General features: G+C 49.4%; 10 protein-coding genes across 10 annotated transcripts, besides 1 other annotated feature; 3 read left to right on the top strand and 7 right to left on the bottom strand.

The window, feature by feature from the left end:
• Positions 1-47: 47 nt before the first annotated feature.
• FPSE_09165 (uncharacterized protein) lies at positions 48-1,089 on the bottom strand (the record flags this gene model as incomplete). Its single annotated transcript, XM_009262282.1, has 3 exons — positions 48-297; positions 355-925; positions 1,011-1,089. The coding sequence occupies 3 exons, from the start codon at positions 1,087-1,089 to the stop codon at positions 48-50; spliced, it is 900 nt and encodes a 299-aa protein (XP_009260557.1).
• A 641-nt stretch (positions 1,090-1,730) lies between these two features.
• Positions 1,731-3,875, bottom strand: FPSE_09164 (uncharacterized protein; the record flags this gene model as incomplete). Its single annotated transcript, XM_009262281.1, has 3 exons — positions 1,731-3,394; positions 3,472-3,768; positions 3,848-3,875. 3 exons carry the CDS (start codon positions 3,873-3,875, stop codon positions 1,731-1,733), a joined length of 1,989 nt encoding a protein of 662 aa, XP_009260556.1.
• A 917-nt stretch (positions 3,876-4,792) lies between these two features.
• Positions 4,793-4,815: a microsatellite.
• Positions 4,816-8,525: 3,710 nt separating this feature from the next.
• Positions 8,526-10,605, top strand: FPSE_09163 (uncharacterized protein; the record flags this gene model as incomplete). The annotated part of the gene is made up of 10 exons (XM_009262280.1): positions 8,526-8,588; positions 8,641-8,677; positions 8,756-8,832; positions 8,889-8,963; positions 9,020-9,145; positions 9,207-9,227; positions 9,284-9,442; positions 9,503-9,562; positions 9,611-9,711; positions 9,765-10,605. The coding sequence occupies 10 exons, from the start codon at positions 8,526-8,528 to the stop codon at positions 10,603-10,605; spliced, it is 1,560 nt and encodes a 519-aa protein (XP_009260555.1).
• Positions 10,606-10,619: 14 nt separating this feature from the next.
• FPSE_09162 (uncharacterized protein) lies at positions 10,620-11,822 on the bottom strand (the record flags this gene model as incomplete). The annotated part of the gene is made up of 1 exon (XM_009262279.1): positions 10,620-11,822. One exon carries the CDS (start codon positions 11,820-11,822, stop codon positions 10,620-10,622), a length of 1,203 nt encoding a protein of 400 aa, XP_009260554.1.
• Positions 11,823-12,203: 381 nt separating this feature from the next.
• Positions 12,204-13,022, bottom strand: FPSE_09161 (uncharacterized protein; the record flags this gene model as incomplete). The annotated part of the gene is made up of 3 exons (XM_009262278.1): positions 12,204-12,264; positions 12,320-12,424; positions 12,481-13,022. 3 exons carry the CDS (start codon positions 13,020-13,022, stop codon positions 12,204-12,206), a joined length of 708 nt encoding a protein of 235 aa, XP_009260553.1.
• A 2,808-nt stretch (positions 13,023-15,830) lies between these two features.
• On the bottom strand, positions 15,831-17,888 carry FPSE_09160 (uncharacterized protein; the record flags this gene model as incomplete). Its single annotated transcript, XM_009262277.1, has 2 exons — positions 15,831-17,588; positions 17,652-17,888. The coding sequence occupies 2 exons, from the start codon at positions 17,886-17,888 to the stop codon at positions 15,831-15,833; spliced, it is 1,995 nt and encodes a 664-aa protein (XP_009260552.1).
• Positions 17,889-19,008: 1,120 nt separating this feature from the next.
• On the top strand, positions 19,009-19,988 carry FPSE_09159 (uncharacterized protein; the record flags this gene model as incomplete). Its single annotated transcript, XM_009262276.1, has 2 exons — positions 19,009-19,053; positions 19,110-19,988. The coding sequence occupies 2 exons, from the start codon at positions 19,009-19,011 to the stop codon at positions 19,986-19,988; spliced, it is 924 nt and encodes a 307-aa protein (XP_009260551.1).
• A 462-nt stretch (positions 19,989-20,450) lies between these two features.
• On the top strand, positions 20,451-20,806 carry FPSE_09158 (uncharacterized protein; the record flags this gene model as incomplete). Its single annotated transcript, XM_009262275.1, has 3 exons — positions 20,451-20,461; positions 20,520-20,603; positions 20,674-20,806. 3 exons carry the CDS (start codon positions 20,451-20,453, stop codon positions 20,804-20,806), a joined length of 228 nt encoding a protein of 75 aa, XP_009260550.1.
• Positions 20,807-21,041: 235 nt separating this feature from the next.
• Positions 21,042-22,288, bottom strand: FPSE_09157 (uncharacterized protein; the record flags this gene model as incomplete). The annotated part of the gene is made up of 5 exons (XM_009262274.1): positions 21,042-21,505; positions 21,562-21,718; positions 21,775-21,828; positions 21,882-22,077; positions 22,254-22,288. The coding sequence occupies 5 exons, from the start codon at positions 22,286-22,288 to the stop codon at positions 21,042-21,044; spliced, it is 906 nt and encodes a 301-aa protein (XP_009260549.1).
• Positions 22,289-22,709: 421 nt separating this feature from the next.
• FPSE_09156 (uncharacterized protein) lies at positions 22,710-24,593 on the bottom strand (the record flags this gene model as incomplete). The annotated part of the gene is made up of 1 exon (XM_009262273.1): positions 22,710-24,593. One exon carries the CDS (start codon positions 24,591-24,593, stop codon positions 22,710-22,712), a length of 1,884 nt encoding a protein of 627 aa, XP_009260548.1.
• Between the last annotated feature and the right edge of the window lie 963 nt (positions 24,594-25,556).

The following is a 25,556-nucleotide window of genomic DNA, read 5'->3' as shown; positions in this document are numbered from 1 at the left end:
AGCCGCGTTTCAGCGCATCTTTCCATTGCCACAGATTTGGCTTGGGCTTAGCTGATAAAGCACAGGCAGCCCAGACCAAGATAGAAGACCAGTAGAGGATATACTGCAAGGAAAACTCGGTTCTTGACCACGCCACTACCACCCAGAATACTAACACCAGCAGCCAGAGACCAGCCGATCAAGACAATGTAGATGGGGATACGGGCAATCCAGTGGAGACCCAGAGCAGACATCATGGCAGCGAGGACTAGAGGGAAAAGGGTGTACCCTATAATACAGACGCTCTGGGCGAATGAGCTGTGCAATTGGTTAGTGACTGTGACGCATGCGAAAGCATATCGAAAAAGAACTTACATATTTCCACCCAGCAGCTTGATTTGCAGAGTCACTACAGCCTCTCCAAGCCAGATCATAGCAAAAACGCCGCTGAAAACAGCATCTCTCTGTTCAGAGCGAGCAGTGAAGCTCAGAAGAACACTGAGAAGAAGGCAGAAGATAAGGGGACCCCAAAGATCCCAATCACGAAGGCCGGGTGTCATGTTGCTCTGAAGCAGAGCTTCAGCATCGACCATGCGGCTGGCCAGTCCAGTAAGCTCCTCTCTTGTTCCCGACAGACCAGCACCGCGGATGCTTGAGTAAGCGCCGCGAATACCTCCCTCGCTATCGAACATGGTACCACCCAAAAGGTACCGAGGGTACAGCACCTCTCTAAGCTTGGCCCAGACGGCGAGCAGGTCGCGTCGCAACGTATCCCAGACAGACTCGTCAATTGTGTTCAGAGGGGCTGCTCGGTCTTCTCCAGGGATCCGTGATGTTAAATAGCCTTCGTTCAGCGGTCGCGATGATGAACTGGAGCCGATGTTGCCAGTCAAGGGCTGGCGAGGGTTGTTGGTCGCAAGGGGGTCGTCAAAGTCGTTGAGATCGGCTGGACAAGGTGTAAGTTGGATGAAGCTAATGCTAGAACACCACGCAGATATGGAACTCATTGATTGTAGCATGTGATAACTTACCATCATCAGGGTCGATCAGGTCGTCCTCATCCTCCAGAGGTGGGTTGGCATAGTGCCCTCGGGCGCTGGAAGCAGACATGGTGTAAGGTGATCACTGAGAGTTCGTCTATGGAAGAAAGTGACTGGGTATTGTGCGTGAGGTCGTCGTGATGCTGTAGATAGAATGCCCGACGTTAGGGTGGGATCGTGTCCTCAAAGAAGCGAGAGTTGCTGAGTATAAAGCTGACGTACGTATCTCTAATAACTGCGAAACTTCCACGGTCGCCTCTCTAGAAACAACCCCTTGACGAGAGGTGGCCCAAGCTTCTTACTGATCGCAGCCAATCACATGCATTGAACTAGAACAAGACTCCAGGAACACATTTACAGGGGTGTTTGATATCAATCCCTTGCTTGATACAGAGTACACTCAGTCACTAACACACATCACTCCCTGAAATACTTTTTATTTTACTTTTACTGATCTTGGTAAAATTTCATGACTGGTTTAGGTAGGTACTTGATTGCCGGTCAAGAATACATCACACAATTACTGTTAAACTCATATCTCTGAAAAGATCGAATGAGTAATACATTCATACATCACACAATTGCCAAAGAAAACTCAAATAGTAAGGTAATTAAGACGATACCTCTTTCAAGTATCTCAGTGTCAGCTATCTCTCATCAGCCTTTCATTTTCAAACTCTTGTTCAAATTCTGTTCCCACGCCGAATGAGATCAATACCATCTATAGGTATGGTCGCGAGTTTCTTCAGCTGAAGTAGCAGGCTGCCGAGAATTTCCAGACCAATGCTGTCCATCTTGGTGCTGATACGAGGGATCGTTGTTGTAGCCGGTTTGGCCCCCATGGTCTTGACGGCCGTTGTGCGCAAACGCATTCTGGTTTTGTTGGTAGGCGGATGGCTGTGAAAGCCATGGATTTCCATAACCATTGCTTGTGTGATTCTGGTAGCCCGCCCCGTACGAGCTGTAATCTGCTGTGTCTTCCATGGAAAAGTCGGTAGAGACCGAATCCTGTGGGTGCAGCGAGGGTTGCTGTCGTTGAGCCTCTCGAGCCCATCGCTGAGCGGCTTGGTTATACGGCCCCTCGTATGAACTTTCTTCTCCAGTGGGATCCCAAATGGGAAGACCGTCTGGAGGCTGAGCTTCTCCCGATGGCTGGCCGTGGCTGTATGAAGCTATGTTTCCATTGATACCACAAAGAGCCCAGGCAAAGACAGCAACGTCTCTAATGGACTGCATGAGCTGGTCCATGGGAGGGCCTCCAGTAGCCTGAATTCCGCTGCGCAGTGGCATATGCTGCGGAGCCAATGGGGCCTGGAAATTGTGGAAGGTCTCGTGCGAATACTGTGCATGGAAGGGCTGTTGCGCCCAGGGGGCAGCGAAAACGCCACGATCGTTGGTAGAAGGGACTTGAGGATTGTGGGCATCGGGAATCTGAGGTCGTGCTCGACGAAGGATAACGACAAGGCCGTCAGAAGTGCAAGACACGACGGCCTCCAATTCAACAGAAGGTGCCAGCTGTGGCGCTGGGCGACTGCGTTCCCTGCTCGCTCGTGGGGTGTTACCACCGACTGGCTGTGGAGATGGGGGAGTAGGAGGGGTTTGATATCCCCCAGCCTGTGAGCTACGGGAAGTAGACCCCAAGGCATTGGAGCTTGTAGTACGCGATTCTCCCGATGTTTCCCCTGCAGAGAAAACCCCGTCCTGCATTTCCATATCCGGCTCTACCTTGGTAGAAGGGCCAGAACGTTGATTGGAAGTCGAGTTAGAACGAGAGTCAAGGTCCATAGCACCATCCAGCTTGACACCACCTCCCTCGGAATCACTAGATCGGCGGCTGTCAGCGCGTTGTTGGCGATTGGGGGCCATCAAGCCTTCACCAGATCTGGTCTGGTCAGGGTTTAGGCTGCTGGTGTGGTTGTTCCTGGAGTAATGAGACGGTTCCTCACTCCCGGCGGCCACGTCACCATTCTCTGCATCAATTGTCGACTCTCCGTCGGCGACACTTTCTTCGTCTTCGAAGTCTTCTGGTCGTCGTGGATCTCTGGACCAGAACCGCAAGTAAGCAATGGAGTCATTCGCCTTTGCACTCTCGAGACATCTGACAGCGTCATCGAGGCAGCTTTCTCGAATGCACTCGTAGAAGCTCTTGTGCTGGACTTGACTGGCAGGGATCCCGAGAATAGATGCAATAGCGTCTGTTGCAAACATCACCGTCAATGTTCTGGTGAATCGGTTCAAGATGAGGGCGGCACGAGGCTCGCGCTCCACAGGTGGCAGCCTGAACTTAGGAGACAAATGTTCCAACATGTGGTATCGTGGATCTCGAGGAGAACGCGAGAAGAGTCTTCGGACCTGGGGTGCAGCCAAGGCACGTCCTGCATCAAGTTAGCTGTTGGAACGTGGCATATCAGGGGAAGGTAACCCTAGAGGAGCACCTTGGGCATAAACTTACTCTCGCTTTTGGCATCGCATCGGTAGATACTAATACAGGCAAAAAGAATATCATGAACAATAGAGAAGACGCATTCGCTGCTCACCCAGCGACCGTCACGAGAGCGAAGACGTGCATAGTGCAGAACGGCAGCCTTGTCCAGCAAGACGCCGCGACTATGGACGGATCGCGCATAGGGAATTTCCTCCGGGTGAAAGTATTCAAAGGCAGACCGGCCAAGTACCTCCTGTGGGGAGTAACCAAGAATTTCAAAGATGGAATCAGAGGCGTAAAGGATGTTGGCATCCGGATGTAAATCTGCGGTTGAGTGTTGTGTCAGATCAAACCGGGCTTGAGACAAGACATGTCAAGGACGCGCGCGATAGAGATGACTTACTATGTATAGTCAAAAAGGTATGCTCCATGAAGACGGTGACGCAAGAGCAGCGAGCTCCGCAACGAAAATGATTTTGGTTCGAGATAACAAGATTCTATATGAGAGATGTGCAGAGTTTGTCCAGTGACTGCTGGCTAATACCAACTAAATGATCACTGGAGAGGCAAATCTTGAATATTCAGAAAATAGAGTTTCAGCAGGTGCACGAAGGGACCTCGGCGCGAATAGAGCAAAGGGTGATGGAAGTGGATATTGGAACACTCCCACCACGAACAAGTCTAGTTCGCTAACTCGAGATAGCTTCCTCTGGCGTCAACTGCCACAGTGGATCCGACGGACAATAATGGATGACAGGGGGCACGGACGCGGCAATAGAGGACCAGTAGGGGTCTGAGTGTCTGGGCTTTTCAAAGCACGAGTTGATTATGCAGACAGACAGAGAGCAGCACTTCTGAGAGGTTGGCTTGAGTGTGGATAAACAAACGGAATACCAATTGGGGTTAAGCAAAGAGAAGTTGCGGTACTGAAATACCCGGATCTTAAAGATATCCTCTCTGAGGTGCCTAAGAGCACTGATAAGGGGAGAGGAAGACAGATGGAGGTGTGCTGAGTTGTGTTATGTTGAGTTGAAGCTGCTTTCAAACACGAGGGGGCAGCGTGTTATATATAACTAACTTTTTGACAATACAACCACGAAGTATCCGTACAATGCAAATGGATGTTGCAGACTTCAAGGTTACCTATTGTGGTGGGGGAATTGAGTCGAGGTGACAGGGACTCGGAGCAATCAGTATCCGGGAAAGGAAGTCCTCGGCAATATGGAAGTGAGAGAAGAGTAGTGCGAGGCTCGAAAACCAGGAAGTGAGAACTGAAATGAAGTGAGAAATGAGATTCTACAACAGCTTGACCAGGGTCTAGCTCGAAGGCCGGTTCGAGAAAAATGTGGCTTGCTTGCCTGCTTGCTTGCTGGAAACCGTTTGTCCTGACTCGAAGTCACTGGGTAAGGATGTTTCCCAGGCAGTTTATCATCTGTCTGTCGTCTTTTTGACTGGTCCTGCCGCTGTACTTAAACCTCCCTAGAGCAAAAGTGTTATCGTCAACGATACTCGACGAATTGCCTGGAAAGCGCAGACATTGTCGACAAAATACCGTCACCTTTTTGCACACGAGACAAGGTTGCGTAGGTGCAAGGCATACCCAACCCATTACACAACACGAATGGCTGAATAAGAAAAGACAAACTGCCACTTGCAGCAATGATAACGAAACCCCTACGTTTCTTCGGGTGCGCCCACTAGTTGTTGCAGGTCTAAAAAGAAAGTACTACTGCAAGCCCAGGGTGTGGACTCGGAATGAAGCTGCAGGAGGAGCTGGACTGGAAGGCGATCACGATGTCTCACTAGGTTATGGTTACGTCGCCCAGTAAAAAGCAGCGAAACTGAGCCCCATTCTTGATCCTTCGTTTCAATGGCCAGTTTTCGAATGAGAAGAGAGGAAACAAGAGAAAATAGAAATGCAAAACTCTTGTTTTTCTCATTAATGGTGCAGGCTAGACTAGCACATAGGTCAATGGAGGAAACAAGTGAGAGAAAATGACATTTCATGGCCACACCCCATGAACAATCACCCAAAGTGTTTTAGTTCAAATTGTCTTTGCAACTCGAAGTGTTGATTACCTAGCTGACACGGCAAAATGATAGGAAAGTGATACAATACACAATACATATGTAGTACCCATGGGCATATAGATACATACCTACCTACCCCAGGCATTCAAAGAGACACCCCTGCCATCCGAGTGAATAGGATGACGTTCCACAGGGTGACGACAAGGGACATCAACGTTGATTTACGGAAGAGGAATGGCTGATAGAGGCTGAGGTGGGGCATTCCAACGTTAAAATAGAAACCGCCCCGATGCAACGGCAGGACAACTTACACCCGGATCGAGCATGTTGAGAGGTATCAATCGAGGCTCTCTAGGAGCCTAGTATCGAGCAAGCAGATATCACCTCTTTTCGAATCCCAACCATAAAAATTTACACGTCTGAATTCAGCACAATTAGATCCTTGAACCGTTGGAGTAACACAATTCATTGTTGCTTCATCTACCTGCTCAAGGTCTCGTAAGCGTTGTTACCCTAGATCAAGGACAAGGTGCATCTTTATCTTGCACCGCATTGTCCCTGTTGATGATTGGATACATACCTACCTACAGATGGCACAACTTCTGCCTGCAAATCAAAGACCTATGGGATTCTCGCCTTGTGAATCGTAGCACAGGACTGGGCATGCCATGATACAATGCCAATATCCGGCTCAATTTCGTGCATTGTCAACTCCAAAAACACAAACGCCAATTGCACCTAGCCGTTGGTTTGTGGATACACCTCGGCAGCTTACACCAGTACATGGCTCATCCCTGGAAACAAGCAAGTTGCGGTCCCGCAAGACTCTTGTTTCAGAGGTAGAGTGTCACTCAGACAGTAACGCCATGATGCTGTTGTATCACACTATGTACTTTGCCGTAGTAGGGACCAAATTCCTTTCCATGAGCGCGGGATCTGAATGTCCTCGGCTTCTCAGGCCTCGACTAACGGAATCTCACCTTGATCGTTGTACGGCATAATTTCTATGGCGTCTCGCCCTTCCGCAAGCCACAAGGGACCAACGGACGGATGTTTACGATACCGGCCCACTCCATCGCCTCTGCAAGCCCGCAATCAAGGCGACTGAACCTTGGCTTCATGTGCCTGACCTGTTCTAGCAGCATTCATTGGGAAGTCGTTGCGAGGACCCTGGATAATGAGCAACCCTACCTACATTAGTTCAATGACACTAAACGTTAACGCCTGCATTGGTGACTGGACCACATGGCTCGCTCACTTACAGCAAAACGATAGTCCTGACAGTTATGATCGACAGCTAGTGCTGTGAGGGGGGCTAGTAGAGGGTGCTGCACTGCGCCGTTCTGCAGCCAAAGGGTCGGTTGGTATTATATCATTCTTTTCTCTTTTCGCCCCCAAAGTAACTCCAGCTTTCATCGCCGAGTCATCCCCCATGGATAACCGTACTTCCTGACAAAACATCGAGCCACAGCGGTGAACCGTAGTGTTGTAGTACTTTGATAGATCAGCTGATCTGCACATCACCTCACTTGCATACACATACAGGAATTGTGGGAAACCGAGCCGGTTCTTACACCGCATTTATCTGGTTACGTTGGTTGTTGTTCTGTTACCTATGCACCAACGTAACGCACATAATCGGAGGTCTACATGACGGGAGAAAAGACAAGATGATGCGAGCGTGAAGATGGACGAGATCTCGATAACTATCTTGTAGATCCAGCCCTAAGAAGGAGAGCGAATACGAAACCATCCGTGATGCGCGGAGCCGGTCTTTTGAAACATGCAGGTCTCAAACCTATGCATACAATATATACTGGTAGACTGGCCTCAGGGTATTAGAAAAGTTGACCGCTGGGAGCATAAGAGACAAAATTATCAGGGCAGCTTATGCTGCTTAGATCAAGCTTCTTAGACTACTTATTTTTATACCCTTAGACTTGAGAGGCCAACTTTTCTGCTACCCCCTAGACTGCGCATGTTGGTATAAACAGGCAATACAGGGGCTTCGGTTTGATATCCATTCAGTCTCTACAAGACTTCAATTCGTTAACATTGTTATCAGGGCTATCGACGGAAACATGATCACCTTGATGCTTATGTAGGTACGTAGACTGGTAGCTATCATGTGGTGGATCCTCACTGCTTTTCTTCAAATGCAGTTCGAATCAAAACGAGCAGTGGTGATGTCTCAATGAAGCACAATCTGCAGATGGGAGTAAATGTACTAGAAATACGTATCTATATGTAAATAAGGTAGGTACCTACCTAGGTAGCATAGATGCAATGCACCTTGACACCATGCTGAGAGTCTATCCATACCTAGAACCAAGGCTCTTGCATCAGACAACTACTAACCAACCTATCACGATTCTAAGTCCATGTGAAGCACATCTGCGCCGCCCCGAGAACTCGCTGTGTTGTTCTCGCTGATATCACTTTCACAGTAGTGAATTTCAATAAAAATGGCAGCAGCGAGGTTGACCGTATCACCTGGTTCCTTCCACCTTCAACAAAGCTCAGTTCTTATGAGGTAGGTGCTATGCTGCGCTAACTGGTCCCACCTGCCCAACCAGAGGGAAGAATTGAGCAGCTCTCGACTCCACTTCACTGCTAGCCAGAGGGATGCCACTGTTTCTTTCAACAACACACACACAACACAACGTCTAATTAGCATCTCTCAGCTTGACGCGCATCGCGTCCAACTTTTTTGCTTATTCTTCTTATTGTTTTTTGCTTCTCTTCCCCGGCGGTAACTAGAGCTGCGTACAGCTGATACAGGGGTGTCATTCCAATATCGGTTCATATCGCCAATCAGACCGCCAAACAACTGGTTCTACCTGCTTGTTCCAGGTGACGCAGCTTCTAGTTCTGTTTAAACAGTATTTATCGAGTTGCCAACCACCCAAGACCAACATTGAGTGCTGTTTTGTCTGCACGCCCCAAGTGGCAAAGAAACTTACGTACTTTCCTCGCTCTCTGCATTCATACGTTTGGTACTTGCGGACCGTTTTACAAGTAGCAAAGCAAAACTGCAAGCCTTTGGCAATATGGCCATCACCGATGATAACGCCTTTGAGCTACCAAGGCTACGTTCTTCATTCACTCTAGAAGTAAATTTCTACTTATGCCGTTTGTATTCCACAATCTAACAATATATACTAGAACGATACAGAGTTTCTGGAAAACGATAACTGTGCTGGTATGACCCCCTTGCTCCTCCTTTTTGGCTATCAGTGCCTCGTTGTCTAACGCAGGAAACCTTGATTCTTAACCACAGAGTTCTTTGATGTCAAGTTTTGCCCCTATCAACCTTTAGACGCACCACCCGTCTTTGCAGCCATCAGCAAAAAGCATGTTAGTTTCCCTGGATCCAGCTTACTCTTTCAAGACAATCTCTCACGCTCATCTAGGTCGTCATATGCACACTCTCTCAAACAACTGACTCCAATCCATGCGAAGTGCTCTCTGTGATAAGAGATGATGATGTAGGCGTTGCGCAATGCACCATCCCTGCCCTACCAAGGTCACTAACTCTGCCTAGGACGAGGCTTCCGCTTGCTGTTGTACTTGGACAAAAGATCCGGAAACAGGAGCGCCCTATCTTTGCATTGGTGGAGTTGATGCCAAAGTCAAGATCTATGATGTTGTGAACGGGAAATTATACAGGGTAATGTTTTTTCAATGAGAACGTTGTACGAAAATTGTTGCTAACTGTTATTTGACCCAAGTGCCTTACTGGTCACGGAGGTGTTCGTCCATCCACCCCAACTCGTAAATCCTTGACTCAGAAACTTATGCAAAACAGGATGTCAATGACTTAGCGACTTCACCTGCAAACTCTTCTATCATTGCCTCCGCCTCTGGTGACACAAGTATTCGTATCTGGAGTCTTGATCCGGTACATGCTAACCGTCCGTGCCTGGTTATACTCGCTGGCGAAGGTCACTCGTGGGATCTTCTCAGTGTGGCAAGTCTCCGTTCCTCCTTGGATTGTCTGATCACGACAGTTAACAATTTACATTAGGCATTCCATGACACAGGACGCTACCTTCTCTCGGCAGCCCACGACCAAATTATTAACCTGGTAAATGTTGCGGACTATCCAAGTTGAAACTCTTCTGACTGGACAAAGTGGACGCTTCCTGACCTGCCTACCGAGGCAATCCAAACTCCTGCTCGAGTCCACTATCCGCACTTTTCGACATCGGCTGTCCATAGCGGCATCATAGACTGGTAGGTTCTGCATATGCATATGCATACCATGGCCACACGGCTAACAAAGAAAGTGTGGCATTCTACGGCGACTGCATCCTCTCCAGAGCATGCCACGACAACGTCATTTCTCTATGGAGAATAGAAGGGTTTTCGTCCGCAAATCCGCCTCCTGCGGAAAGCGAGGCACCGACAGCTCAGACCACCGTTCCAACTAATTACGAGGAAGCGAGTCGTCTCACGCGTTCGGCTTTTGTTCCCACAATCTCCCCGCAGTGCCCATCCCAGTACACCATGTTGCTTCAGTTCTATACCCCCAACTGTGGCCCGCAGTTTTTTATGCGTTTCAAATTGCACTTTGTACCAGACCAACATCCCGTTTTGGCCTTCTGTAATGCAGCCGGAAACGTGTTTTTCTGGGACTTTGAACGCTTGGTGGCATATCGCGAGTTTATGGAGGCACTTAAAGACCCTGGCAGGGATAAGAGCAAACAGCTTCCTCACCCCAGCTGGATGAGACTAGTAAAGACTCGTCCCAAGACGGATTCCAAAGGTCGGCAGGGAGGCGGCGATAAAGACGTTCCGAGTACTTTCCGGGCAGATGCCATCAGGCTAAGCGAAGAAATTGGGGACTATAACGTAGAAACCCTCGAGACCTGGGCATCTAGGTACAGTCAAGACGATCCTCATGAGCCTCTGAAGGCGCATAAGACAGAGTCATCATCGGCCAACTTTGTGGGTCGGCAGACAGCCTGGAGTCCTGGCGGAGAGTGGTGTGTCGTGGTGGGCAGTTCAAATCAAGCACTTATCCTCCAGCGATGGGCTAACAAGGGCTCAACCTCTAGAGCATCTGCCTCTGCTTCTGCTTCTGCTTCCGTGCCTCCTTCTGTATCGGCACAGAATAGCGCGGTTTGAAGCCGTGTTCAAGGCTAAAGCTCTCGTATTGGAAGGCTAGCGTATAGTGATAGTGAAGTATCTCCTTCAGAATCATCAGAGGGATTCAAAACTCTTAATGCAGCATTGTCAAGTTCCCCTCCATATGTCACAATCCTCATCAGAGACTTTCTAGCCCTATCTTGCTCCATCAATCTTGCTTGCTGCCCTTGTTGGGTCTGGAGCATTGAGACCGAACCAACGGGTACAACAAGGTCTGCAATGTAGAGAGAGGCCATTGCGCGTAAGCGAAGATATTGCTGATTTCTCGAGTATGGCATGTCCTGAATTAATACGTCCATCCTCTTCGTGATATCTTGCATGGCAGATAGTGCTTGAAGCCGCAGCTCCTCCTTTTTCTGCACCAACCTTGATTCAGAGCTTTCTGTGTCATCACTGCCAAAGCTATCGTCATGGCCAAACGACTCGCGGCGATGGTCCTCTTCGCCAGAATTTAGTCGTTCCAGCGCCAAGGTGTGCTCTGAATGTGTATTGTAAATTTCACAGCTGAACAAGGCAATCCAGAAATCGAACGCCGAAACAATATTGGGTGTCTTGTAGTCGTAAGGATGCTGTTGGATAAGTGTATCGAAATAAGCTCTGACTTTACTCATATTTGCTGCTCGGCCCCATCTCTTCGTAGGCCTTGGTGCTGTCTCGTGCTCTTCACGTTCCCGGGCAGAGCCTTCGCCCTCACGCATGAGAATTTCAGCGCCGATGGCCCAGATGTCATGATGTCGAACGTCGACAGGGAGCCCAGACGGCCGCAATTGCAGAAGCAGACCGTAGGTGCGAGCGGCCTTTTCTATCTCTCCCTGGTCGATAAAATGGTGGGTAGACTGCAGGAGAACGTCAAAGTGTCCGCCGCGCTTGCGACTCGTATTCTTTTTCGACTTTGGGCGTGCTGCTTCATCGCCTTCTGTCTCTGGGTCCTCATCGCTCTCGACTTCAACGGCGGAGGCGCCATTTTCAGCAAGACCACGGTGTGGAAAGTCACGAATCCGTTGCGAGGGATCCTCGTCCGTTTCTGAAAGACCTGCGATGGCGAACTGTGCGACCACACCAGGTGAATGGCTCAAAGGGTTGATGGAGCCTGTGGGCAAGGAGCTCGGGAACTCTTCATCTGTGGTTTCTGGCCTTTTGCGCTTGTTAGATTGACTTTGCTGTGAGAAAAATGGCGGATCTAAAAGGGACGCCATTGTTGTGGTGAGGATGTCAATGTGTGTTTAGACGATATTCATGTGAGGTTGAAAGTCTTCAACAGCTTGGCCCCACTAGTACAGCGAGCTCTATATTATGATTTGAGGTGAATCCGTTGACATGGAACTGAGCCAAACGTTTACGGAAAGCACCAAATTCAATGCCGCGGAATCGAGCTGCTTTTAAATAGGTACCGCGGCAACAGGCTACCGTCACTTGATGAAATCTGATCTCGTTATCATCAAGGTTCATCGTAAACAAGCAAATGATCAATCAAGCTCTGTTTCATTTCTTTGACCCAGTCGCAAAGCCCAGCATACGCATCCTATATACATAACCTCCTCTACTTTTACAATTGCCCCGTTCGTCAGCTGCTTTGTTTAGGTTCGGTCAAAGTAAGTCCACTGGCCAGGGACCGGCTTCTCGTCAAGGTCCTCCCAGCTGTGTTTGTTGTTAGTATAGTTGCAATGTGTCGTCGTAGAATATCGCAACTTACACCTTGGTCTTCTCCATAGTCTCAACCAGCTTGAGCTCGCCCTCGGCAACCTGGATAACCTCCTCAATAAGACCAGCTCCGATCTTCTGCTCGAGATCGTGGACTCTATCATACGTATTAGCTAAAACGTTCCCTTCCCAACCGTAAAGATGGAAACATACTGTTCAGCGGTCATTTGAGGCTCATCCTCCCACTCAACCTTCTCGTGGTCCTCGAGGGGCTTGCGCTCCGCCCAAGTAGCCTGGTCCTCTCGCTCCTTGAGTGTTCGGATACCCTCGTACTCAGAACCCTCATCCTCCTCGCCATCCCACTCCTCGATTCGGACATCGCCTGCCTCGTGCTTTCGGCCCACCACAAAGACCTTGTCGCCGAGCTTGACGGTGTGAGCTTCGCTGCCGTCAACGCGGCCGCTAGAAACGCGGAACTGTGACGAGTTCTTGCTGACGAGCTCCTTGGCGCGGGCCGCCCATTCGTTGTATCCGGGAGGAACCATCTGCTCGACAAGTGACATGCGGTGCTTTGTCACGGCCTCGACGGATTGGCGGTACATGGAGTTCTCGGGGACTTTCTGGAGCCTGTTGAGGGTCGTTCCGTAGAGGTAGAGGAGGGTCGATCTGGGGGTGGCATGTGTCCAGAGACCGGTGAGACCGGTAGGAGTACCGGCCTCCAGGTAGCGCGCAAACACACGAGCTGTTGGCCTCATGCTGGCGAGGTCAATTGGAGTTACTTCGTCGTGACTTAGAGGTAGATGGAATGGTCAGAGGAAATTGAATTGACCTCATTGGACTCCAACCCACCATTGCCGATCCGGCCTGCACGTGTGTTATCACGTGATGCGCTCATGGCGATAACAGCATCATCACTTTCATGTCGAAACAATTGTTCATCAAGTAGGTACTAAGGGAGTAAGTTGTACTTCAAAAAGAATGAAAATAATAATAATAATTGAGTTCGTTATTTCGTTTCAGATTCAGTATGACCAGAGTCAACGTGGCTCCAAATGATCCCAAGTCACTCCGTAGATGATATCGGGTCAACTCGAGCTATAAACATACATCACTGTGAGGATTCTTATCCTGCGGACCTAGCCAAAGGCTTTCTACGAGTATAAAAAAGACCCTCAAATCCTGGGTTGCTTGATATCTCAATACCTCGATCAAGACAATATCTTGTACCGTCCGACATATAACATGTAACCTTGACGCAGGAAAACTAAAAAAGAAAACACACAGGCTCATGTTCGCTCGGATCATAGACCTCCTGAGGCCCGACTCAGCATAGCCATATCGTGATCTCCAACGAATCTCATGCCATCATCCCTCTGATTGCTGCCAACTTAAGAATCTTCCTCTCGGCTCTTTCGGTACGCGGCCTAAAGCACAATATGTCAGCCCCTTTCTATAACGAATCAAAAGGCAGCGGCACGACGCACTTCTTGCTCAGACTGGAGACCCTCAATGACAGGGGCGAGCTCGGTGAGAATCTCGTATGCCTTCTTGTGGTACTCAATTTGAGCAGAGACAAGCTCGGCAAGGTTGCGCAGAGGCTCGGGTGTATCAAGAACCTAGCACGGTTAGCATCCTAACGCTTAATACTACATTTAAACTCTAAACTTACGTTCTTCATAACGCCAACGGCCTCCTCAGTCTGGGTAACGAACTCGTCCTCGGCCTTCTCAACTTCTTCCTGGGCCTCGGGGCTCAACTCTGGCTCCTCATGAGCCTGGTCGTTTTGAGCACCACCAATGCGGAAAGTGGTACCCTTGGCGTGAGCCTTGACGGCATCCAGAGAGAGACGAGAGTTCTCAACGTTCTTGCGGGCGCGGGTGGCGAAAGTCAGGTTGGTGTTGAGAGTGGTGTTCCAGCCAGCAAGGAAGCGGCTCTGGATCTGGGCATCCTGGGCAAGTCGGGCCTCACCAACACGCTCGCTGGCAAGCGCATACTTCTCCAGGGCCGTCGCAAGAGGGTCCTCGCCAGCACCGGTGTGGTGCTGGTGGAGGAGCTGGCTGCTGGACAGACTGGCGCGGGCGACAGCATGGCTGAAAGTCTTTGGCTGAGGCTTGGCAGCGGGAGGAGCAACGAGGGCTGCCTGAGCCTCAGCAGGAGAGGTGGCGGAAGAAAGGAGGGTGACCTTTTCGCTGACGGTGCGGCCAAGATCCTGGAAGGTCTCCTTGATATTAGGGGGGTAGTCGTAGGCCTCGTTGGAGTATTGCGAGCTATAAAGCCATGTCAGAATACCAACTCCCGGGCATGTAGCGCAGGTCGGTATCGTGTAGACTTACGTCACAGCAAGCATCTTTTGGTGAGCTTGCTTGAGGGCATCGACACGCTTCTCGAGATCGATGTAGTCGGGAGGGAGCTGGGTCTGTAGGGCCACATGTCAGGACGATGACTGTGCGATAAGAGTGCGAAAAGCTTCAACCCACCTTGTCCTCAGTCTGGCCGAACTGCTCCTTGGTGTACTGGAAGGTGCGCGACGCAAAGGGGGTAACAGAGGCGCTGAAGTTACTGTTTCATAGCGGTGAGCATTATATTGAGATTGCATCATGACGACAGCTTTGGGGGATGAGATGCTGCAAGCTTGTGTATCTTGCAAGTGCTAGGGAGCACATACGAAAGCTGCTTTCCAACATTTCCAAATCCGAGGTTTCCGAAATCCATCTTGTCGGTTTCTTCGGGTCGATTGGGTAGTTTTGGTGGTTTCGAGGTAGGATATGTATTGGAGATTTTGTTAGGGGCAAAAGTAACAGGAGGCTCTTTGCGTCAGCTTAGGTAGAGGCAGGAGTCAAGTTAAACAAGTACGGGATTTGACTCAAGATATGGGAACGCTCCACTAAGAAATGAAATCTTCCACTGGATAGTCCTGTCCTGTAGCTGGTTGGAGCCTTGGAAGATTCCCTTATCCAGGGGCTTGCGCCCCTCCCTTCTTGTCCATAGGCATAGGTCCCTGGGAAACGGTGTTCCCCTCCTTGAACCTGCTTCACTCCAGTTCAATTCAGTCAAAAACGGGTCTAGCTTGTCCACCTTGGTAGGCGAGTGCAGATCCGCAAGGTGGCCCTAGCTCTTCTGCTAACTGACAGTAATTTACAGCAAGGTACTAACTTACTACCTCTAACGGGCACGATACAAAACTCCCGAGTCCTGACTAGCCCCGGTCGCAACGGTATCTAGGTAGATATAGCTTCTGTAATATCAGCCACTTAAGTACCTATTAAAGCTTCTCTTCAAGTGTCCTTGGAGGTAGATAAGCCGCCCTGGTTACGAGTCCCCAGGCGACATTCTCAGAGAGTTCTTGCGCATGAATATCTCCAAGACATTTAATGGTACAAGGCAAGGGGTTCCATTCGTTTCACATGTGACATTGGCATGTACTTGCTGTTGGGTATTTCTTGTCATACTCCAAACTATGGCAGATGAATCTTGTATTTGTAGATATCTTTATTATATCCTTGCGGGCTCTGAAAATGTATTTTTATATCATTATATTTTACTTAAATATCCGCTCTACCCATTCAATCCAAGATGTGTTTGTTATCTGCCCAGGAAGGCTCTACACCCCTGCACACAGACTCGTAATCCTGTAGTACAGGACTTTCGATATGTAACTTGGGTGTTGTCCAAAACATCGTCCAGTTGCAATCTGACAGCTTTTTGGTTCCTAAAGATCGCTCAAAGTACCACTTGTTAACAGGGTTGTCCTTTCGGCTCCGCCAAGATACACCTTCAGGAAGACATCCCCGTACCATTGCGTTGAAGACAATATCGGCACAGCCACCGCTGCCTTGACTCTTCCTCAGCACAGCAAACTTGTCCAAATAAGGCACATAGCGACCTTGTTCGTAAGCAGTCTGATCATCCAAGTGCTGAGGCTTCTCCCATGTCAGAATAGCTCCACCTTCATAGTCTCCAGCAATAATGACACCAGCAAGATTTTCGTTTACTCTGTTGAGATAGTCGTCCACGTCCAGTTTTCTACCAAACGAGTCTTCAATCAGATGGACCAGTCGAGGAAGGTCAATACACTTGTCAGTCAAGCGCAGGCGAGGTGCCCCAGGCTGAGGCGGACGCCATGGAGTCACTCGAGGATGTGGAAACAGTCGAAGAGGCATGCCCTTTTTCAGCAGAGTTGAGCCCGAAGATGCGCCCACAGTCTGCCCCTTACCAGAGTTGGTTGGAGCACGCGCCATAGGCAGAGATGACGAGAACACAGGTTTGTCTGTAAGAAGGTTGTGCAACAGTGGGTTCTTCTTGCGCCGAGTTGTAACCATGCCGCCCATCTCAAAACCAGAGTCAGATCCTGTCAGCTCGGAAGACTTCAGTGGGATGTCTGTAAGGTTGGCTGCAGCATCTGGCGTAGTAATGAGGGCTGATGATGTATGTGGCAGCATCGCTAATGCGTCTTTGGCCAGAGCCAAGTTCGCAGCGTGGGCAGTAATTGAGGCGCAAAGGTCCTTGTCATCCCCAAGAGGGGATCCATCCGGTCCCATAAGTTCTTTGAGGATTGGATCGTATTCCTGCTCTAGGTTGATGAACCGGTGGGCTGCTCCGGGTCGTCCGGTCATTGGTGTTGCTCCAAGCGGATCGAGAAGGATGATTCTCTCGACCAAAGCAATTGGCTTGGAAGGGGCAGTATCGATCTCGCTATGGTCACCAACAGTATTAAACTGCAGGCCAGCAAAATATCGGGTCAGTGCCAACACAATTTGATTCGAGTCAACAGGTTGAGGTGGCCGGGTAACATCACGAGTGACAACTGAAGGAATAACCGGCATCATTCTGTGGTGCAGAATGCGGTCAAGAAAGCCAGGATCTTCAACCCGAACATCAATGTGTGATGATTCTTGCGACACACCCTCTTGCGCAGAGGGCTCTGAGTACACAAAGGCATTGTCGACAGCACGAGCTCCATGTTCTCCGAATCGATCAATAGCCTCACAGAGTCGGAAAGTCTGGTCTCGGAAAGTCGTCCGAGACTCATCCATGCCACAATCGATTACAACCACGCTCAAGAGGCCCAGTTTGCGCAATTGGGATAGCGTGTTCGCTACTCCATCAAGAGTCTCGGCATCAATCTCCTGGGGAGCGCGAAGCTTCATGATGGCAACATGTGGAGGTTTCGGCGCTTCGGGTACAGCTTCCTGTTGAAGCTCACCTTGGACGAACAAAGGCGCATCTGCGAGGGACTTTGGGTTCTTGCTGGTATATTTCTGCAGGTAGCCTTTGGCATCACGCTTTGTCGCCGACACTTCCAAGACGGAGACGATGAAGTCCTGAACATGAGTTAGATGGACGAACAAGCGTTACGATAGTAAGGGCCAGCTGGTTCGACATACTCTGTCAATTGCCTTTTTCTTAGCAAGCGCTGTAGAAGCTGCCGACAAGCGGCGGGTGGCGCCTTTGCCGAGACATGCGGCTGATGAGCTTTTACTGCCGTGTTGTGAAGCGAAACCACGAAACCGAGATCGGAAGGGATTGGTGATATCATGTAAAGATGATGCTAAATGTGGTTCCGTAGCTGGCGCACAACGACTGCATCGAGGCGCTTGCTTCAGTATACGAGGCCAACTCATGATGCCTGCCACAAAACTTTTGTTGCTGGCCGTAGTGGGTATAAGTTGATAAGTAGGGGTGCTTTGGCTGGGAGAACCTCCCCCGGATGACCTGTAATATGGTGGATTGAGAGCGGCCGTAGGGGGAGAAAGATCAATGTTAACTGCAGAGCATCGCTGGGTGACTCCTCAATGAGAGGAGAATATCGGTGCAGATGTAAATGTGAGAGTAACACCTGTGAGTCAAAATTCAGCAGGGGAGAACTGGGCCTGTGACTTTACTTATCAGATCGAATACCCCCGGGTAGTGGAGGTTAAACAACTTAGGTTTTTTTGGGACACTGACATGTGGGCGATAAGCTGATAAGCCCCAGATTCAATGCCGATGTCGCTAGAAGATACATATCCATGTTAGTGATGACGATGGATACTATCGGCAAATGTCTAGCAACTTATATCTCGGTGGGCACCAAGAGAACTAAACTGAAAGGGTGTTAATTACTTTGTGGTCTGAACATCCAACTTGTCGTATGTATCTAGTAAACAAATATGCCATTATGTCTCTCGATCAAGAGCATTCAGTCTCCCCTCCAAACTATACCTTAGTAGCTCAAGACCCTAGTGTCCTAATGTAGAGAGGCAGCTCAAATGCAAACCAACAGCGTTAGGTGGCAGTTGCGTCATATAGCTATATCACTCAAGTTTGCTGCATATCTAACTACCTACCTATCTACTACCTAGACTAGTACTGGTATTCTTTGCAACAGTGGTTGAATATTCGCGACATCTGTATGAGCTCTTTGAGTGAACCTTGTGGAATACATAGATTACTAGGTTTAGAGCTGAATGCATACTACTTACCTACCCAGTACAGTATGCTGAAGAAAATATTCTAACACAAATGATAACTTCTCTTGTTCTTGAGCAATCCCGGACTACACCCGCTCAATCCCTTCAAACCCCACCTACCTAGCTGTGATCTCAACGGGGAGTGAACTTTGTATCTTCATCTTGCAAAGTACATGCATGTTGCAGTGAGATTGAGGAGTCTACCTTAGTACTTATCAATCTACAATACTTTCTTTTTCTGATCAAACATCAACTTCCACGAGTCCTAGCTTTCATAACCAACTCGATCACCATGGCTCCTACACTATTATGGATTGGCCTCGGGAATATGGGGAGAGTAAGTTTATTAATTCCTTCAACAAGTTCCCTGAACAAGAAGGCTTATGAGAGCAGGGCATGAGCAAAAACATCGTTGAAAAGGGCAATCTAGACGGACCACTACTCCTGTACAACCGCTCCACCAAGAGGACGACTGACTTTAGTGCTACACTTCCCAACGGCAAGACTGAAGTTATTGAGTCCCTTGCCGATGGCGTAGCGAGGGCAGATATCATCTTCTCTTGTATCGCCAATGACGAAGCTGTCCAAGAGACTTATAAAACAATACTCGAGAGCGATGTCAAAGGCAAGCTCTTTATCGAGAGTTCAACTATCCACCCAGAGACAACCGAAGCCATTGCGAAAGATGTCATCGCCAAGGATGCCGAGTTCGTTGCCGCACCTGTGTTTGGTGCCCCTGAGATGGCCGAAGCTGGCCAGCTTGTCGGTGTGCTCGCTGGACCTGCTGCCAGTGTCACAAAGGCAAAGGCGTGGTTCCAGGGTGTCACCTCCAAGGGCGTCATTGACCTTTCCGATAAGCCGTATAGTAAGGCTTTGACCCTTAAAGTCCTCGGAAACACCTTCATCTTGAACATGGCCGAGCAGCTCGCCGAGGCTCATGTTGCAGCGGAAAAGACCGGACTAGGCACTGAAGCCATTCACCAATTCGTCCAGTCGGTTTTCGGAGGACCATACGCCGCTTATAGCAAGCGTATGTTGAGTGGAGATTACTACAAGCATGATGAGCCACTTTTTGCAGTCGAGCTAGCAAGAAAGGATGCTCGACATGCTATGAGTTTGGCCAAGTCTGCTGGTGTTCAACTTCGAAATGTCGAGGCCGCAGATGCGCATCTGGCAATGGCCTTTGACCACGTTGGTCCATCTGCAGACATGGCTGGTATCTACGGGGCTGTTCGTAAGGAATCTGGTCTTGAGTATGAAAACAATGCTTAGACAATATATCATTCATATTACAGAGTGAAACATGACTGGCGAGACCTTAACCCTGCTCGTGAAATATGAAGTTGTACGAGAAGAAAAGGGGACAATGGCGCATATCCATGAGACAAATGTTGCGTATAAGTCAAGAGTAGTCGATTGCGTGTGAGTGCCGAAATAATAAATACCTAGTAACTTGTTTACGACAGAAATTGGATATAGTAGATGTGGAAGATGGCTGTTAGTGTAATTATCCTCTGCTGGTCCAGGGTAAGGACTTGGCTAATGTGGCTGACTCAGCTTTGAAGCCTCCTGTCGCAGTCCAGTGATGCAACCAATCTAGCAACAAGCTCATAATCATCGACGACATCAACCCTCCAGAAAGCTCATTATCCGCAAAATAACCTCACTTACTTCCCGAAATCAATCAGACAAAGCTCCTGCCGGCAGGATAACACTCAAATTTCAACCGCAATCATGGCTCAAGGGTGTGCAACGACTCCCTCCATCAACGACGCGTGGACGGCTCAATTAACAACATCGCAGATACGCCGTCTTCATTGGCCTCGCTGTCATCGCAGTTCTTTGCGTGGCCTCGTGGTTCTTTGCCCCCAAGGGAGAAAACCAAGTGTTAGTATACTCTTTTTTGCTGAAGCGACTCCCCATTGCCTGGTCGCGATGCTGACTTGTGTTGTTATAGACTCTGGCGATCGTCTGCCATCCTGGCCATCGTGAGCTGCTATCTCATGTGGGCTATCACGTTCCTCGCCCAGCTCCATCCCCTTATTGCGCCCAGAAAAGGCGGCATCCGCGAAGAGTACCTCGATCAGTAGACGTTTACCTATAATATGCATTGGGGGAAAGAGGCGGATAGAAGGGAGAGACTGTTATGAGGATGGGATGCGTTTGTAATTTTAAATGTTGGTCTTTTTGACACTCATACTGTTGTTGCTGTTTTCTTTACGGAGTTGGAATGTCTGTTATACCAAGCCAAAGATGCGCTCTGCACATACACCTTTCTTCGAGTTCCAGCGTGATTGCTTGGCCATCTATCTACAGTGTTTAGGCTCAACCGACCGCGAGCCGACCCGCCCATTCTCCCGCATACATCAACAATGCCCAGAGTGCTTTGCCGTCTGCCGCCACGCCGCTTTCGCCTATAGAGTCAACGTCTGCGAGACCCGCGGCGAGCAAAACTCCCCGGCCGACTATCCAGCGTGAGGCCGCCCCTGCGATTGCGAGGAAACATGCTGTTATATATCCGCAATCGAGAAGAATCCGCAGAGCCTCGACGTTGTTGGCCACGACAGCCCAACCAAGTGAACGAGCTGAGGCGGGGACATCATAGTCCCAGATCACCAAGAGGATAGGGAACAGTTTGGTTGACGATGAGACCAGAAGAGCCGTGGATACCGAATTTGGTCTCGTATACTGAGGCAAGATTCCCAGAAGATTGAGAGGTGAAAATGCAGAGGATGTGAGGAAGCGTATGCTCACATGAAATGCTGCAGTTGAGAGGGCGCAGAATATTACTGTAACAGGGTTAGCTCATAGAATACAAAATTGAATCTGGAAAATATCATCTTACGGAAGAAAAGGTATTGAAGAACAATTGGCTGTTGTGCTAGTTTACCCAGATTGCTTGCGCCTGGAAGAGCGTCAGGCACTGTCTGCTTCTCCAATCGTGCCCATGTGAGATACACATCAAAGAGAAGCAGCAGGATGCCCAGGCGGATGATAGAAGGCTAAGAAGCTGTCAGCTGGACCTGGAAACGGCTCATGGTTGTTCATCATGACCTACATCTAGCCGATCATCGTCGCGCATGAGCGTGTTATACAGTAAATGCCGATACACCTGTAATCTCGTTAGAAGTTTGCATTTGTTTGAGGGCACAAGACAAAGTATACTTGGGGTTTTATGAGAACCAGATCGATGAATAAGACGACAAAGTCATGCTCGACATACTTGTCGCAGAAGCAGCCACAGTTGCGACAGACAGTTAGTCGAATATTATGTCCACTTGCTTTATCCCCTGCGCCGGAATATGCTGTCCATAGCGTCTTGACGGGGTGCCTGCATTCGATGCAGATAGGCATCTTGAGCCTAGGGTAGCTAGTGTGTAAGCTTTAGAAAAAAAAACTTGACTTGCTACAGGTGGTATTCGCGGTTGACGCAGGTTGACCAGTATCATGGCCAGTGATATGTATGGTTGTTGAAAGGAGCCACGCAGTTTAAACGAAGCCGGGAATGAGGTGGAAATAACAAGAAGCCCAGCTCACACTAACTCAAGTGTCTTGAACTTCGACTTAGACATCTTGCAGTAGTTAATCATAATGCTTTTTCGATACTGAGTTTAAGCAAGTCAATTAACTATGATTGTGTAATTGTATTTTTCTTTTCATCTGCAGCTATCGATAGAGCATCTTCTTTTTGTCCAATATCTGACTTGTTCTGATGCTCTCTGATATGTTTTGAAAACATACCAAGACTTGGTACATAAACGCAGAGAGCAAGCCCAACTGACCCAGAAACTCTTAAACGCTCCTCAAATTTTGCTGTGATTTATGCATATATCCTGAAGTATCGCGAATGCCCCCAAACGCCCTACAGCTTAAATCAGCTGCAATATGCAATTTCTCCACGACTAACGCCTCTCTGTCCTCAGCCTGGCTCCAAAGATTTCTACGTGATCTCTCGCAATGACTCCCTTGTTTGAAGTTCTGTAGCCCTGGGACTTAATCATCCTTGCCACCTTTGACTGCAAACCTTCCTCGGACGCCTCCTTCGGGTTCGCTTCGGCCACTACTCGTAATCTGCAGGGACTCCATCAGGCCGGACGGGGCTGCTGTTGAAGGTCCCCCATCATCACTACCGGTATCAGTCAACTCTATCAGGTCTCCGTTCCGTTCAGGCCTTCCCTCGGGTAGTCCACGTATCCTATCTAGTTGCGAGCTTGGCTTGCGTGCAAGAGCGCCCCTGAGCCAAGTTTCTACAGCCGCAGCGGCCTTGTCTAGCCCATTGCCCTGTTGTGTTGAGCTAGCGTCTTGCCCCTCGCCTGTGGGGTTCTCCACGATGCTTGAAGATTCTCCCGACTTGAAACCAAAATGGGCAGTTTCTGAGCCCATGATAGACATGGAGGGAATACCCTCGAGCGTAAGCCCGGGGAGATGCTTCTTAGTCCATGTAGTAAGATAATCTTTGTCTGGCCCAGGGGCTCGTGTACTCATGCCCATGGAACCGACACCTCCAGGCCGGCGCATCCAAGCGGGCAGAGATTCACCAGCTTCACTGATTGTACCTCCGCCTCGTACTGGGCTTGACATGACAGTATTAGATAGTTGTGGCCGATGACCGAGAGAGCTTCGGCGACGAGACGAGTTACCTGCAGATCCAGGCGGGTTGCTATATAGGTCCAGACTTTGCCGGGGCGTCGAGAGAGTTGAAATAGTCCTAATACTCTTCTTTCGTCGAGGTGGAAAGTAACCCATGGCATTCTGCGCAACTCGTGCAATCTCTATAGGTTGTGGAAACGAGTCAATCTTGACCCAGCGCACATGCGTCCATGGGTTCTCTTCTTCGGTTGGCTGAGTGGCTGATGGCGTTCCATTAGTTGGTCGACTGAAGAAGTCATCGTAGACTGTTGATGCATTATCCTCAGCAGAAGGTGTTGGAGCAAGTAGATCAACACCGTGTGCGTTATGCCATGACGGTGGATCGCAAGGCCGTCCACGAATATCGCAAGCATCGACTGGAATCATGAGCCGTTTGCGCACCTGGACGCTGTCTCGTGTCCAGAGCCCATTGGCCTTTCTGAAGGCATCCTCGCGGCATTGGTATTTCAAGATCAAGCCTGCATACGTGTCATTGGGCTCAACTTTGTGAATGTAGACCATGTACTCCTCGGGCTGAGGCTGCTCTTGTACAGATTCATCAGAGTTTCGGCGTTTGTGCTTCCCACTGACATCTAGTCCCCCGTTGACACCATCGTGACTTTCCAGTACCATGGCCCTTTTCGCAGCTTTCAGGGCTGTTTCGCGCTCTTCTCGGGATCCAGCTCCCACATCATTCAGATTCGGTTCCCTAGGAGGCGCGGGGCCCCAAGCACCACCTGTCTTCTTCGAGCTACCGTTGCCAGAAAATTCCCTGCCCCATGTCCCAGGTCGAGAGCCGGCTCGATTGTGGGATTGGCTCCTCCTTGCTGCCCCATCATCACCTGATATAAGAGAAGAGGTAAACCCTTGGATAGAAGCCCAGCTCTGCGTTAATGAGTCGTTGAAGAAGTTGCTAAGGTTGGCTGCGCTGTTGGTACGCTGAGGAGTGGCGCCTCCCCGATCTGAGGGAAGAGGGCTCGTCGAACGGCTGTTGGTAGGGCTCAAAGCTGACAAGAGGCCGTAACTTCGCGCAGGCGAGGGAGAAGCTGTGGTGTCGTGGACTTCGAGGTTGCGGCCACGCCGGGAGCGGCTGGCTTCGCGGGAGGTAGCGGTATCACTGTCATCGCCAAGCGTGCTAGCAAGACGTCGATTCCGTGGGCGAACAGAGGCAGTGTCTGAGGAATAGTTGGCAGGTGCTAGTGCCGATGACGACCGATGCGGCGACGGTCGCGCAGAGCGGTCGGTCATGATAGTCGTTGCCGAGGTTCTCTCGAGCTGTGTTGGTGCGGCTTTACACAAGTGCGTGGCACTTACGGCACAGCGAATAAGGTCGTGGTCGAAGTCATTCAGTATGCATCAAGGAGACGGTAAGGGTTCGAGAGGCGAGATAGCCAGGCGGAGATGGAGGGTTAGGTAGGAGGGTCCTGTCAAGGATCCCCAATCGCTAGCGCAGGCGTTGCGTAAGATGAGCCAGAGTGAATGCTCGTGGGTGTTTGTTGGATTCTTGGAGTTCCTCCTGGCCTGCGTTGATTTGAATAGGACAGGAATTTGCCGTTGTGATATGCACTACGTCCTGTCGTGGGATGTGATTGAGGTGGTCGTTCTTGGGACAAGGTTGCTTCGGCTGGTCTGGGTCCACCAAAATACCTAGTACATAAACCAGAGGAGGAAGTGTCGTCTATGTGCAGCAGGGGAAACTCAGCTGTGCCCCAAGCAAAACCTAAAGTACAAATAGTGCTTATCTCCAGAGGCAATACCTTATTCAAGAACTCTCTCTAGGTAGACTTGGTTGGCACGCTAATAATGATGCAAGCGGTCGAGACTCGATTAATCCGAAGTGTAGTTTGTTAATTCATTCCAGAACTGAGAACACCAACACAGACTTTTGTTTAAGAAAAACAGGCACTATTCACAAACGCACTTACAGTTACGTATAACTCACTTGTAGTATCTAATAGAGTACTAAATTATGCAACCTATGAGGAGCACTTAATACTGGCTGTGTGCAAGCTTGGAATAATTCAGGATTAAAATAGGGTCATTCAATCATCCTGTAATCTCGTGGTGCTCTTGGTGCTGATGTTATTCTCTATTAAGCCAGTAATTACTCGCTCCATATCTTTTCACTCAATACCTGGGGCAATGGAGTAGGCCGCGTGGAGGAAATGACCCATGTTCATCTTCAAATGCTTCAGATTGGCCGCAACACTA

Source organism: Fusarium pseudograminearum, chromosome 1 (genome assembly GCF_000303195.2).
Source record: "Fusarium pseudograminearum CS3096 chromosome 1, whole genome shotgun sequence".
NCBI lineage: Eukaryota > Fungi > Ascomycota > Sordariomycetes > Hypocreales > Nectriaceae > Fusarium > Fusarium pseudograminearum.
The sequence above is the reverse complement of the archived record's forward strand: the minus strand, read 5'-3'. Positions and strand labels throughout refer to the sequence as shown.